Genomic DNA, 15324 nt, shown 5'->3' on the forward strand with positions numbered 1-15324 from the left:
AGACTGCTGCGGCCAGGAAAACAGGGTCTCTTCTCCCTGAAGGCCCCATTTGGAGGGCTTTCAGCTCCTAATACCACAAGAACCTGGTGTCAGATTCATCAGAGATAATAGGCCAGTATCTATTATGAATATGGACAAAAGAATCCTCAGTAAAATACTAGCAAACTGAATCCAACAACATATAAAAATTATATGCCATGGGGACTTCCCTGGTGGTCCAGTGGTAAAGAATCCACCTTCCAATGCAGGGGACGGGGGTTCGATCCCTGGCCAGGGAACTAAGATCCCACATTTCGCGGGGCAACTAAGACCACGTGCCACAACTACTGGGCTCACGTGCCTCAACAAGAGAGTCCCCGTGCCACAAACTATGGAGCCCACGCACCTTGGAGCCCATGTGCCACAACGAAGACCTGACACAGCCAAAAAAATAAAGAAAATAAATAAATATCCAAAAAAAAAAATTATATGCCATGACTAAGTAAAATTTATCCCAGGGATGCAACTTTTGGTTTAACATCCAAAATTCAATCAATGTAATACATCATATCAATACAATAAAAGACAATTACATGATCATCTCAAGAGATGCAGAAAAAGCATATGACAAATTCCAACACTCTTTCATGATAAAACACTCACACAAACTAGGAACAAAATGGAACTTTTTCAATTTGAAAAAGGGCATCTATGAAAAAAACCACATCTAACATCAAACTTAATGATGAAAGACTGGATGCTTTCCCCTACTTTTATTCAACATTGTACTGGAGTTCTAGACAGGGTAATTAGGCAAGAAAAGAAATAAAAGACATCCAGACTGGAATGTGTTATAAACTGAATTATGTCTTTCAGAAAGATATGTTGAAGTCTTAACCCCCAGTACTGTGAAGGTGACCTTATTTGGAAATAGGGTCTTCCTAGGTGTCATCAAGTGAAGATGAGGTTATAGTGGATTAGAGTTAGCCTTACTCCAATAAGACTGGTGTCCTTATAAGAAAAGAAACACAGACACGCATACAGGGACAACACCATGTGGCAAAGGAGGCAAAGGTTGGACTTGTGTTGCCACAAGCCAACGAATGACAAGGAATGCCAGCAAGTGCCAGAAGGTTAAGAGAAAGGCCCAAGATGATTTCTACCTCAGAGCCACCAGAAGCACCCATCACCAGGGGCATCTTGATTTTGGAATTCTAGCCTCTAGAACTATGACAGAATAAATTTCTGTGGTTTTAAGCCACCCAGTTCATGGTACTTTGTTACAGCAGCCCTACAAAAGTAATACAGAAAGACAGAAGTAAAACTATCTCTATTCACATATGCCATGATCTTATATGTAGAAAATCCTAAGGAATCCACTAAACTATTATAACTAATAAATGAGTCCAGCAAAGTTGCAGGACACAAGACCAATATACAAAAATCAAATGTATTCCTATAAACTTGCAATAAACAAACCAAAAATGAAATTAAGGAAACAATTCCATTCACAATAGCATCAAAAACAACAATATACTTGAAAATGAAGTTAAGGAAATGCAAAGCTCATACTCTGAAAACTACAAAACACTGTTGAAAGAAATCAAAGAAAAGCTAAGTAAATGGGAAAATATCCCATGTTCATTGACTGAAAGACTCAAACATTGTTAAGACGGCAACACCTGCTCCCCCAACTGATCTACAGATTCAATGCAATCCCAACCAGAATCTCAGCTGATGTCTTTGTAGAAACTGACAAGTTGATTTCAAAATTCACATGGAATTGCAAGGGACCCATGATAGCCAAAACAATCCTAAAAACAGAATAAAATAGGATGACTTACACTTATTAATTCCAAAACTTATTACAAAGCAACAAATCAATAGAGCCTCACCAGCATAAAGACAGACAAATAAATCAATGGAATAGAATTGAGAGTCCACATATCTGCAGCCAACGAATTTTTGACAAAAATAAAAGACAATTCAATAGGGAAAGAACAGTTTTTTCAAAGAAATGGTGCAACAACTAGATAGTCATATGCAAAAGAATGAAGTGGGACTCTAATCTCACACCATATAAAAAATTAACTCAAAATGGGGAGAATTCCCTGGCAGTCCAACAGTTGGCGCTTGGTGCTTCTACTGCTGGGGGCCCGGGTTCAATCCCTGGTCGGAGAACTAAGATCCTGCAAGCTGTGTGGTGTGGCCAAAAAAAAAAAAAAAATTAACTCAAAATGGATTAAAGACTTAAATGTAAAACAGAAGTAAATCTTCAGGACCTTGGCTTTGGGAAAGGATTCTTAGATATGACAACAAAAGCATGAGCAACAAAAGAAAAAAAATAGATAACTGAAATCCAAGTACTCTAAAGCAGTGGTCTGCAACCTTTATGGCACCAGGGACCAGTTTCGTAGAAGACAATTTTTCCATGGATGGGGGAGGAGGGCGGATGGTTCAGGTGGTAATGAAAGTGATGGGGAGCGATGGGGAGCGGCAGATGAAGCTTCACTCGCTCACCTCCTGCTGTGCAGCCCGGTTCCTAACAGGCCGCGGACCTGTACCAGTCCGCGGACCTGTACCAGTCCACGGCCCAGGGGTTGGGGACCCCTGCTCTAAAGGAAACCATCAAGAAAATGAAAAGACAACCCACAGAATGTGAGAAAATATCTGAAAATCACATATACGATTAGGAGTTTGTATCCAGAATATAAAAAAATTCTTACAACTCAATAAAAAGAAGACAAAGAGACCAAAAAAATTTTTAAATGGGCAAAGACTCAAAATAGACATTTCTCCAAAGAAGACATAAAAATGGCCAATAAAAGCACATGAAAAGATGCTCAACGTCATTAATCAATAGAGAATGCAAATCAAAACCATAATGAGGTACCATTTCACACCTACTAGGATGGTTAGATCCAAAAAACCAAATAAATATTGTCAGGATGTGAAGAAATTGGAACCCTCATACACTGCTGGTAGGAATATAAAATGGTGCAGCAGCTTTGGAAAGCAGTTTGCTAGTTCCTCAAAGGATTAAACAAAGTTACCATATGACACAGCAATTATACTCCTAGAAAGGTACCCAAGAGAAATGAAAACATATGTCCATACAGAAACTTGTACACAAATGTTTATAGCAGCATTACCTATAATGGCCAAAAGATGGAAACAACCTATATGTCCATGAACAGATGAATGAATAAAGGGAATGTAGTATATTCATATGGAATATGATTTGACCACAAAGAGGAATGAAGTACTGGTACATGCTGCAACATGAATGAACCTTGAAAACACTAGACTAAGTGAAAGAAACCAGGCACAAAGGACCATACTGTGTGTATATCTCCAGAATAGAGAAATCTATAGAGACAAAAAGTAGATCATTGGTTGCCTAGGCCTGGGGAAGGCTGGAAGGAAATAGGGGAACAACTGCCACTGGGCATAAGACTTCTTTCTGAGGTGATGGAAATGTTCTAAAATTGTGCATATAGCTGTAAATACACTAAAAGCCATTGAATTATATACTTGAAATGAATGAACTGTATAGTGTATGAACTGTATCTTAATAAAACTGTTTTTGAAAAAGTTGTAACTCTTCATTTACAAAAACAAGATAAATACCAACTAAATAAGGAAGAGTGCCAAGCAAAAGGCAACTAAATATGTTTTAAATAATTTACATTTAGTATATATTTAATGCACCAGAATTTTAACATAAGTCTATGAAGATATTGAGCTACGCCCACACACAGGAGTCTATGCTTTTCAAGTCAAATATAAAAATCTATGAATTATTCACTAGTTTCTACCATTCATACTTACAGCTCCTAGAAATAATAGAATAATTTCTATCATACTAGTTAAGAACCATCTGTAAACCTAAAGCTTTCAAAATAAACTTAGTCTTTTGAAAGTAAACAAAGAATTAAAGACAAAACATATTAAAATGGATGCTTACAATTGATAATGCATTCAGATTTTCTTCTTGTTTCATTTCCTCAGTAGTCAAATCTATGTTTGATGAGAGCTGATGTTCAACAACAGCTATGCATCCTACATCTGGGATATTCATGGGTATTTCAAGCTGTCAAAATGAAAAGTTTCATTATTTCATTTTGGCATACCATCACAGAATAACAAAATGAATCATAAAATAAAATATTAAACTGAAGAAAGAATTCACATTTATACATGATTTAAAAAACTGAAATATAGTAATTCTTAAACTGATTGACATCAACTGGGCAAAAGTGAAACATTTAATGTTTTTGAGGCATCTGTGATTCCTACAAACAATAAGCAAAACTTCCAGAGCTAATCTACTTAGTACCTAGCATTGCATTTTCCATTATCCCCAGTTTGTCCCAAATTTCCCCCAGTTTCTCTCATCAGTCTGTCAACATTTATGAAATGCTTCCTAAAAACTAGAGGGCTACAGGTACAAGAATACAAAGCTCAATAAGACAAGTCGGTCCCTGCCTGCAAGGAACTCACAATCTAAGAAACACAGACATGTAATCAACTATACACTGCTCCAAGTGCTATCATAGAGATGAGTTGAAAGCACTTAAAAAGATTTATCACACACATGACCCACCAAGGCAATGACTCTCTCCCACAACCCCAAAACCTGTATGATTCTTCATAGCGATGAATGGCCATGTAAAATAACGAGTCCAACTCACATTTACTCTTCATTTAGCAGGCTTATTTCAAAGATCCCTACAGTCTGGGGGTTAAAAACACTAAAATTTATCTCCTAGACTATAAACAAGGGAGTCTGGCTTCTATTCCCTTATTAACAGAGAGATGAGTATAAAAGACTGTGATTCAGTAGAAACTGAGCAGTCAAGTTTGAAAATCTACCTTTGAGACGTTTATTATAGTAACACCTATGTGTTCTGTGTCTGTCTGCTCAGATGCAATTAGAGAAAAATCTTTGCTAATATCCTATAGGCCTGGGATGAATTTTAAAAGTTCGAGTGATTTGAAAAGACAAAATATTTTCTGAAAAGCTGGGATTGGGGAGATAATGGGAATATTCTAGGTAACTGAAAGTTGGTTCTGTAAGCACTACACAGTTTCAAAGCTTTATCTTTTTAACAGCTTTATCTAGATATAATTTACATTCCATACAATTCACCCATTTAAATTGTATAATTCAATGTTTTTTGGTGATGGAAGCACAGATACATGCAACCATCAACATAGTTACTTTTAGAACATTTTCATCACTTCAAAAAAGAAACCCTATACCTACTCCTTTAACTCCTCATCTCCAAATCTCTAAGCAACCATTGATCTACTGTCTGTCTCTATAGATTTTCCTATTTTGGACATTTCATATTAATGGAATCATATAATATGTGATTTTTTTGTTAACTGGTTTCTTTCACTTAGCATAATGTTTTCAAGGTTCATGTTGAAGTATATATCAATATTTTAGATCCCTTTATGATTTAATAATATGCCATTGCATTTCAACGCTTTTTAAAGGGGACATTTTCTAACATATAAACAAATTTCCCTGCCTTAGTAAACTGGCCATTAAGAATACAATTTAAGCTTTCCTTGCTCAATTATTATAATCAATGCTATTTAAGAAGGCATTCTGTGGGGCTTCCCTGGTGGCGTAGTGGTTAAGAATCCGTTTGCCAATGCCAGGGGACACGGGTTCAAGCCCTGGTCCGGGAAGATCCCACATGCCGCGGAGCCACTAAGCGCATGTGCCACAACTACTGAGCCTGTGCTCTAGGGTCTGTGTGCCACAACTACTGAGGCCACGTGCCACACCTACTGAAGCCCGTGTGCCTAGAGCCCGTTCTCCACAGCAAGAGAAGCCACTGCAATGAGAAGCCCGCGCACCGCAACAAAGAGTAGCTCCCGCTCTCCGCAACTAGAGAAATCCCGTGCACAGCGACGAAGACCCAACACAGCCTAAATAAATAAAATAAATTTTTTAAAAAAGGAAGGCATTCTGTATTAATTCAGGGATATATCCTAGAACCTGATTTTCAGAAGTTAATTTCTAGTATTAGTTTTCATGAGCAATTTGCCTTTCACCCAAAGAAATTGTAAAATACAAAACATATAGCTAAATGAATTTTCATGCAGTGGTAACCAGCCGTCCTTGCACAAAATTAACTTTCCTTTTACCTTTTCTTGGTTTCAACCAAAATTTAAATTCATTATCTTTACTTTGAACTTTAATTACAAGAAACCAATTCACATCATTTTTATTTAGCTTCAACCATTCCAACTAACTTTATAACATTTAGCATGGTATTATTAACAATGAATAAAAAAAGGTGAGTTTGGAATTCTATTTGTAATTCAAATGGCTTTTGAATCTACCATGAATACAAAACTGATTCAGATATGATGCTCTATAAGCAAAATAAGTTACTGAAAATTGAGGCAGAACAGAAAACTTTGAAGTTACAAAGTTAGACCAAGAGGCAAAAGAGTAAGGAGCTTTCATAACAAAGTAAATTGACAGGCTTCCCTGGTGGCGCAGTGGTTGAGAGTCTGCCTGCCAATGCAGGAGACACGGGTTCGTGCCCCGGTCCGGGAAGATCCCACGTGCCGCAAAGCGGCTTGGGCCCGTGAGCCATGGCCGCTGAGCCTGCGCGTCTGGAGACTGTGCTCCGCAACAGGAGAGGCCACAACAGTGAGAGGCCCGCGTACCGCAAAAAAAAAAAAAAAAAAGTAAGTTGAAGTAATATGTTCCTCTACCTCAAATCCATTAGGATGACTACTATCAAAAAGAAAAAAAAAAAACAGAAAAAACAAGTGTTAGTAAGGATGTGGAGACATTAGAACCCTTGTACACTATTGATAAGATGGTAGAATAAGGCAGCTGCTATGGAAAACAGTATGGGGGTTGCTCAAAAAATTAAACATTGATTTACAATTTACTATATTATCCAGCATTTCCACTTGCAGAATTGACAGCAGGGATTAGAAGAGATATTTGTATACCCATGTACATAGCAGTGTTCTTCATAATAGCCAAAAGTTGGAAGCAACCCAACTGTCCACTGACAGAAGAATAAACAAAATGTGGTACTGTATATACTGAACGGAATATTATTTAGCCCTTAAAAAGGACATCCTGGACTTCCCTGGTGGTACAGTGGTTAAGAATCTGCCTGCCAATGCAGGGGACACAGGTTCAATCCCTGGTCTGGGAAGATTCCACATGCCGCAGAGCAACTAAGCCCGTGCACCACAATTACTGAGCCTGTGCTCTACAGCCCATGAGCCACAACTACTGAGCCCGTGCACTACAACTACTGAAGCCCGTGCACCCTAGAGCCCACACACCACAACTGAGCACACATGCTGCAACTATCAAAGCCTGTGTGCCTAGAGCCCGTGCTCCACAAGAGAAGCCACCGCAATGAGAAGCCCACACACTGCCACAAGAGTAGCCCCTGCTCACTGCAACTAGAGAAAGCCTGTGTGCAGCCAGAAGACCCAATGCAGCCAGAAAAAAAAAAAGAGACATCCTGACATATGCTACAGTATAGATGAACCTTGAAAGCATTATGCTCAGTGAAATAAGCCAGTCACAAAAAGGACAAATGCTGTATGATTCCACTTACATGAGGGACCTAGAGTAAGTGGTTGCCACAGGCTAGAGAGGAGGGAATAATCAGAATTATTGTTTAATAGGTACAGAGTTGTAATTTTTCAAGATGAAAAAAAGTTCTGTGGATGGATGCACTTAATGCCACTGAACTGTAGGCTCTAAAATGGCTAAGACGGTAAATTTTATGTTACCTGTAATTTACCACAATTAAAAAAAGAGAGAGGGCTTCCCTGGTGGCTCAGTGGTTAAGAATCCACCTGCCAATGCAAGGGATGCAGGTTCAAGACCTGATCCGGGAAGATCCCACATGCCGAGGAGCAACTGGGCCCGTGCGCAACAACTACTGAGCCTGCGCTCTAGAGCCCGCGCACCTAGAGCCCGTGCTCCACAACAAGAGAAGCCACCGCAATGAGAAGCCCGCGCACTGCAATGAAGACCCAACGCAGCCAAAAATAAAGTAAACAAAATAAATAAATTTATTTTTAAAAAAGAGACAGAGAGAAAGAGAAAGAAATATGTCCCTCCTACCTTCTCTACCAACCAGAGCTTAACTTGAGCTTACCACAAAGAGTTAATAGAAAACATCTGCCAAGCTTTTTGTTTTTTTTAAAAATTAACCAGAAGGGAGATTAAGTAGCCCCCAGATACAAGTGAAATTAGATTTCTCTCAGTATTGTTATACTGATTACCTTGTGCTGGGCCTGGGTTGCAGGGGCTGAGTAAACACAGGAGATCACACAAGCCTATTTCTACTGATTTCCTAGGCTACGCAGCAGGCCCCAAACAAATTACTCTAATAATCTTCAAATCCTAATAATCACTAAGAGAAGAGATAATGATCCACTGAAAGCAAAAAACAAGTAAGATAAAGTTCCAAGGATTCAAAATTCAAACTACCTCTTCCATGGTTTCTTCAATCTGAGCAGAAACCGGTTCAGGAGATCTGAGACCAACAGGTACAAACACTGGAGCTTTGTTTACTTCTTCTGGAGCAAGATGATAGCTTTCTTCTTCATAGTCAGACTCAAAGTCTTCCGCATCATCTTCGTCTTCTTCCTGGGAAGCTCGAAGAGTCACCAGCACAGGCTTAGAAGCTCTAGGTTCCTTCTTAGAGGTCTTACTCCGAATTCGTTTTGATCCACGCCCTTTGGGGACGTTTGGTTTAATCTTTCGACGCATTCTCCTTTCACTACGATCTATCTTACATTCAGAGGCAGAAGAGAGAGCTGTTCTTCGATCCACAGCAATTTTAGAATAATTTGATTCTTTTAACAGTTGTGGAGAGCTGGAGGTTTAATCAAAATAGCGACATAGTCATTACATGCATAAGGATAATTTTAATGAAAACCCAACTTATAAAGTGAAATCTCAATTCAAGCCATTAATATAAAATGCCCGCCACCCATTCTATCAAACACTAATGCTACGACAAGAATGAACAGAGTTTACTGTTAGGATTTAGTTTCTCACTCAAAGTTAAACATTAGTTATCTACCTACAAATTTTTCACAGTAAGTTTTAAATTCTGAGCCATTTTTCCCCCTTGCTATTTAAGTGGTGATGAAATACAACACTGGAAATTGTTAGAAGAAAATGGGATCAAGAACACTGGACCAATAAATACAGAATATGAGACCAAAAAGTGATACTGTTTATCCTATTGGGTAAACAGATTAGGTCAAAAGAAAAAAGGAGAATGAGGAAATCCAACAGAACAACATTTCTTAGAACTTAGGGTCCCTTCCACTTTCCTTGAAAACTGTGGAAGAAAGGTACCCTTCTCTTGTGTTTGTGACTCCAATTTGAATCAGCACCCTAGTTATTTAGGTAATATGTACTACTCTTTCGTCAGGCTTCTGCTCATGTCTAATATACTCAACACCCAGAAATTTTAAATGTAGGAAAGAAAAATCTTTCTGAGAAGATCATAAAAAAAGGAAATTTTAGTAAATAAAAATCAAAAGTGGGAAAGAAACAGACCTGCCAATAAAAAACAACCAATACTTCTGTTAACAAACCATCTTTTTACCCTATCAATAAGTTAGAGTAGGACATCTATTAAGAATAAGTTACTTGTATTTACTATTCTGAAAGTACTTGTTAAATAAAACTTTACCTTGCTGGTTTACTGACATACTGCTCTTCGACAACTGAACACATAGAATTATCGCCTACGGTCTTCTCTCCAACACTTCCTGACGGTCCAACTTCTGATTGAGCATCTTTTTTTGCCAAACCAATCTCCTTGGAACCTACAGAACCTTTTCTTGCTGAAATCTCCAGAGATGTCAGAAACTCAGCTTTTCCCTTAAATTTGAGAAGAAACAATTAATATTACCATGGAAACAACCGGTATGGTAATTTGGTTTGGTAGTTTGGCCTAAAACGCTAAGCTTACACACATATACACAAGTGACTGGTTTCTAAACTTTCATAATATTGGAAAGTCAATCAATTTTCATGAAAATAGTTATAGTACAAAAGGCAAAACTATTTTATTAATGTTCTCCTTCATGATATTGATAAAATAGAGCCCACTACTAAATTATTTTTTTCAAACTTACTTTTGGAAGAAGCTGGGTGTCAGAATCTCCATGCTGCAGCAAATTATCTTCTGGCTTCCTTGCCTTACTCTGATCTGCTCTGTCTGTTCCTATGCCTGATTCCTCTTTCTTACCTTGTGCTCTTCCCAAATATGGCTTAGCCTTTTGGAATTGGCTTCTTATCATTTGTGGTGGACTAGAAACATACGTTTTATGTTCATGTCTAGAATGAAATACAAATCATGTTGAAGAACGAAAATCAGAATTCCTGTTGATGTATCTGCGGTTAAACAATTTTTGGGCACAAACCAATTCTATGTGCGAAGGACTATATATAAATAGGCTATAAAACTAAACATATAAAATGAAACCATATAAAAATGAAACATATAAAATGAAACATGCTGATATGAAAGAAAGAACATAGAAGCTTTTATAACTTCCATTTTCTATATAGCCTGGGGAACACTTTCACAATAATATTTAATCGTTTTTTTACTTTCATTCATTGATTCTGGGATGTCGTTGTATGCTACTTTAAGTAATCTTCAGAGAAATAACTAGATACAAAACAAAAATGTCAGTAGTTGAAGATGGACTTCATAATGACACTTTAAACAAATGCTTCAACTGGGCTCTGAAGCATGAATAAATATACAATGGTCACAACCACCCTGGTCCTTCTAGTTCAAGAGCAGGCTTGAAAGCTAGAGTCTGTTCTCCTACCGCATGCCTGTCACTTCATAGAAAAGGGTTTATTGACAACAGTGTCATAGGATCTCAATATAACACATTTGTATCTGCCAAAGCAGAGAAAGACAAGGTTTTAACATTCAATACAGTAGCCATAGCTCCCAAGGCAACACAAACAGCTGCCTTAAGGTTTCCTGGAAAATATTTAATGACTGGCAAGTATCTGAATTAGCAAGTTTAAAACTAAAATAGGGGCTTCCCTGGTGGCGCAGTGGTTGAGAGTCCGCCTGCCAATGCAGGGGACGCGGGTTCGTGCCCCGGTTTAGGAGGATCCCACGTGCCACGGAGAGGCTGGGCCCGTGAGCCATGGCCGCTGAATCTGCGCGTCCGGAGCCTGTGCTCCGCAACGGGAGAGGCCACAGCAGTGAGAGGCCCGCGTACCGCAAAAAAAAAAAAAAAAACCTAATATAAATCTGGATACTTATAAAGAAAAACTGGGTCTGTAAGTATTGATCATAAGTTCTCTGGAAAATCTGTATTAAAGACTAATCTTAAGTAATATTTGTAATAAATTACCTACAAGAGAAAGTAGTTAGTTACATTTCCAAATGTTCCAATCCTGCTAAGTTCTTCCAGCAGTGAAATACCAAGGAAGTTCACAGGAAGTTCTAACAAAGTAATGATGCTGGTTAATACATTCCAGTGTAGGCTAATGTATTTGGGAAAACATGTTATATTTAACTTAAGTATAAGCTACTTACAATCAAGTGTGATTCTACAATGGTACTTAAGAATAATATATATATATATATATATATATATATAAGCTCAACGTGCTACTGGGGTTAAAAGGGGGTAAGAAACTGCTGGACATAAGAATAAGCTAACTTAAAATTATGCAGAATATATACTCTGAAGGAAGTATCAGTCATGATAAAGCTAAAAGCTTGAATAAACTTCATAAACAGAAAAGATTTTAAAAAGAGGGATGGGTGAGTAATGGGTTTCTATACAGGAAATTTGAAAGTTAGATCTTGCTCATTAAAAATGCAAAGACTGAGCATAAAATCTCTTGAAACATGTAAAGTTTCTTTCAGGAAGCTCTGCCTATAAACTATAGGAATTTGCTAGTCTTAAAGTCATAAATCCTGAAAACTTAAGTTTAAAAACTAAACTGCCAATGTTACTTTGAGCAAGCCATTTAAATCCTCTAGATCCATACAGTCAATTATAAATGAAGGCATTAGGAAAGGCTGACCTCAAAGGTCACTGGTCTTTAAAGGCTCATTTAGAGTAAAACTCAAAATCCTTACAATGGTCCTACATAATCTGCGCTTCCCCCCACTCAGCCTTTACCTGTCATCTATCTACTACTCTTCCTCTCTTCCCCTGTTTCACACTGGCTCCCTTTGCTGTTCAGCAGATTTAGACTATTCTAGTTTCATAATTACTTTTTTCTTTCATAAAACTTACTAAATGTGAAATTACATAAAATCGATTATTCAGATATCCAAACTTTATCCTTGAAAAGTTTTATGCTTTTCTGATTAAAAGCAAACTCACCTCGTCTTTTCATCTGAAATATTTATTTTGTTAACATGAAGGTTTTCTAAAAGAACGTGACTCTGGTTTTCATACATTCTGCCTTCTGAAACTTTGGAGGATACAACTTCAATTTCCATTGCAATTTGAGAATTTGGCTGAAATGCAAAACTATATTAGTTTTGTTTTTTTTTTTTAACAACAGAACATACCTCCTAAAATATTTTAATCATTAAGAAAGGTATTTAGGGACTTCCCTGGTGGCACAGTAGTTAAGAATCCACCTGCCAATGCAGGAGACACGGGTTCAATCCCTGGTCCAGGAAGATTCCACATGCCGCAGAGCAACTAAGCCCACGTGCCACAACTACTGAGCCTGTGCTCTACAGCCTGTGAGCCACAACTACTGAGCCTGTGAGCCACAACTACTGAGCCCATGTGCCACAACTACTGAAGCCCATGCGCCTAGAGCCCATGCTCCACAAAAGAGAAGCCACCGCAATGAGAAACCCGTGCACAACAACAAAGAGTAGCCCCTGCTCGCCGCAACTAAAGAAAGTCCATGCGCAACAACGAAGACCCAATGCAGCAATAAATTAATTAATTAATAATAAAAAAGAAAGGTATTTAGTTTTTTAAAATGAAGTCTCAAACTTGAGTATGCAATGTTCATGTTTTGCTGCCCAAAACAAAATTTCCTATTCACAGAGAAAGTTTCAAAGATTACTGCAGTAATATGTTCACATAATGCTTTAAAAACTACAATAACCATCTGTTGTGAACCTCCCTCCCAAAAAGTTCAATGTGTTTTTTTTAATTTGGGGGGGGTGGTTCAAATAAGGATTACAATCACTTTATTTTAAATGTAGATTTTCCCTTGGTAGAGAAAAGGACAGAAAAACAAGATCTGTTGAAATGGGCATTAAACTACTTAGATTTGTTTCTAATATCAAAAGATCCATCAATAAGAGATTGGTTAAACTGTCATTCCAAATAGCAGTATGTTACACAGCAGTTAAAAATGATGTATCTCCATATTTCATGACATGGAAAGCCACTTAATATAATAAGTGAAAAACAGTAAGTCACAAAATAACACGATTACAATGATTTTATTATTTAAATTTACATGAGTATGCACACATGCATGCATGGAGATATATCCGGTAAGATATGTCAAAAGGTTTTCAGTGGTTACCTCAGAGTGGTGAGACTAGGGGTAATTATTATATTATTTTGTATTGATTGAACATTTTCACAATGAATAGGTTCATTAGTTAAGAAAAAAAATCTATTTTCATTAAAAAAAAATCTACAATGGTAAATCTGCAACAAAACTAGACACGTTATGTATGAAGTAGAGTAAGTATCAGATGCCTATATTCTAAGCCAAGTCTGAGCTACCATTTGATATTTTAATATGCATTAAAAAGCTTGATTTAATTACATAGCAATAACTCACCACAGTCAGGAATTTTTTAGTTTCATCTTTTTGTAGTGTCCTTTCTTCCTTAATTGTTTCTTTGGCTTCATTTTTTTCTATTACTTGCCTCTGTCCAACCTTTCTTAAGTTTGGACTGGGTCTCTGAAGTCGGCCCCTTACTGGTGGAGCAGTTTGGATAGCGCTTTCCTTCATTTCTTGTTCACAAGTGTTTATATGATAAGTCCTAGAAAAGGGGACAGGAGAAAAGAGAGAAAGCTTGATTGTAAAAAGATGAAAACTACTATAAAAATATAAAATTTGAATCCAATAAACTCTGTAAAAATATTTTGTACATTAAAGGAAAATTAAATTACTTTCTGATTATACCTCATTTTATTAAAAAAAGTTATTTCAATTCTCAAAAGGTACTGAACTTATATGAGGTACCTACAATATTCAAATTCATAGTAATAGAAAGCACAATGGTGGCTGCCAGGGACTGGAGGTAGGGGGAATGGGAAGTTATTGTTTAATGGGTACAGAGTTTCAGTTTGGGAAGAAAAATGTTCTGGAGATGAATGGTGGTAATGGTGTACAACGATGTGAATGTACTTAATGCCATTGGACTGTACACAAAAATGGTTAAAATAGTAAATTTTATGTTATATGTATCTTACTACAATTTTTAAAAAGGTAATGAATACATACCTTATATACATATATTTTTAAATGCATTGCTTTGTATAAGATCTTAAGCAGCTAACAGTGAATATAAGCAGGCAAGTGTTAAAAGGTGTTGAACTCAACCCGATTTTGTATTTTAGGCCATATGAATAAAAATAAGCCAAGTATTCCTGATACTCACTTTCAAAATACATTAACACATTTCTTAAAAAAAAATGAAGAACTATTTGAAATAATTCTCCTATTTTAGATTTTAATAAAACTATCACTGTTTACCCCATAGAGACAACTAATTCCTTTTCCTGGGCTTGTGTAGACTGAGACTCCTCTATAGGTTCACAAGAACTCGAAGGGGAAAGGTTCTTTTCAGTCTGTACATATGGTAATACCACAGCCTCCTCTTGACTGTGATCTGATTTGTCTTTTTCTGTTGATGCCATTAGGGAAGCCACATCCTAGAAGGTAGATTAGAAAAAAAAAATTTCATCGAGGGTTGGTAAAAGTATAGGGAAATAGAAACTTTAATAAACTGTTAGAAAAATAAACTGATATGGTCTTTGTAGACACCAGGACAATATCTATCAAGAATTTTAATTTCCAGCAATTCTACTTCTAGAAATATATCTTATAAAAACACTCAAATAACTATCTAGAAAATTATACACAAGGATATTTATTACAGCAATATAATAGCCCCCCAAAAAAGGAAAGAAAAAGAAAAGGAAAAACAAAAAATTGGAAACAAGACAAATCAGTAGGGAACTGAATAAATTATAATTTCTTTACAATGAAACAGTACAGAGTCATTTAAAAGAAGTTTAATTTCTATATACTGATCCAAAAAGATGTTCATGGAC

The 15324-nt window shown here is 36.9% G+C and overlaps 1 protein-coding gene across 4 annotated transcripts in view; it reads right to left on the minus strand.

Annotated features, from left to right (window-relative positions):
* BDP1 (B double prime 1, subunit of RNA polymerase III transcription initiation factor IIIB) overlaps window positions 1-15324 on the minus strand; it is an 89339-nt gene that overhangs the window by 28761 nt on the left and 45254 nt on the right. For all 4 annotated transcript variants that reach the window (XM_032626740.1, XM_032626741.1, XM_032626739.1 and 1 more), the window contains 7 exons: window positions 14744-14922; window positions 13823-14027; window positions 12382-12518; window positions 10147-10348; window positions 9699-9889; window positions 8480-8867; window positions 3947-4072 (listed from right to left, as the gene is read on the minus strand). In XM_032626740.1, coding sequence (XP_032482631.1) covers window positions 3947-4072; window positions 8480-8867; window positions 9699-9889; window positions 10147-10348; window positions 12382-12518; window positions 13823-14027; window positions 14744-14922 — 1428 coding nt within the window. The remainder of the gene's footprint in view (window positions 1-3946; window positions 4073-8479; window positions 8868-9698; window positions 9890-10146; window positions 10349-12381; window positions 12519-13822; window positions 14028-14743; window positions 14923-15324) is intronic.

This window comes from Phocoena sinus, chromosome 3 (assembly GCF_008692025.1).
Source record: "Phocoena sinus isolate mPhoSin1 chromosome 3, mPhoSin1.pri, whole genome shotgun sequence".
NCBI classification, from domain to species: Eukaryota; Metazoa; Chordata; class Mammalia; order Artiodactyla; family Phocoenidae; genus Phocoena; species Phocoena sinus.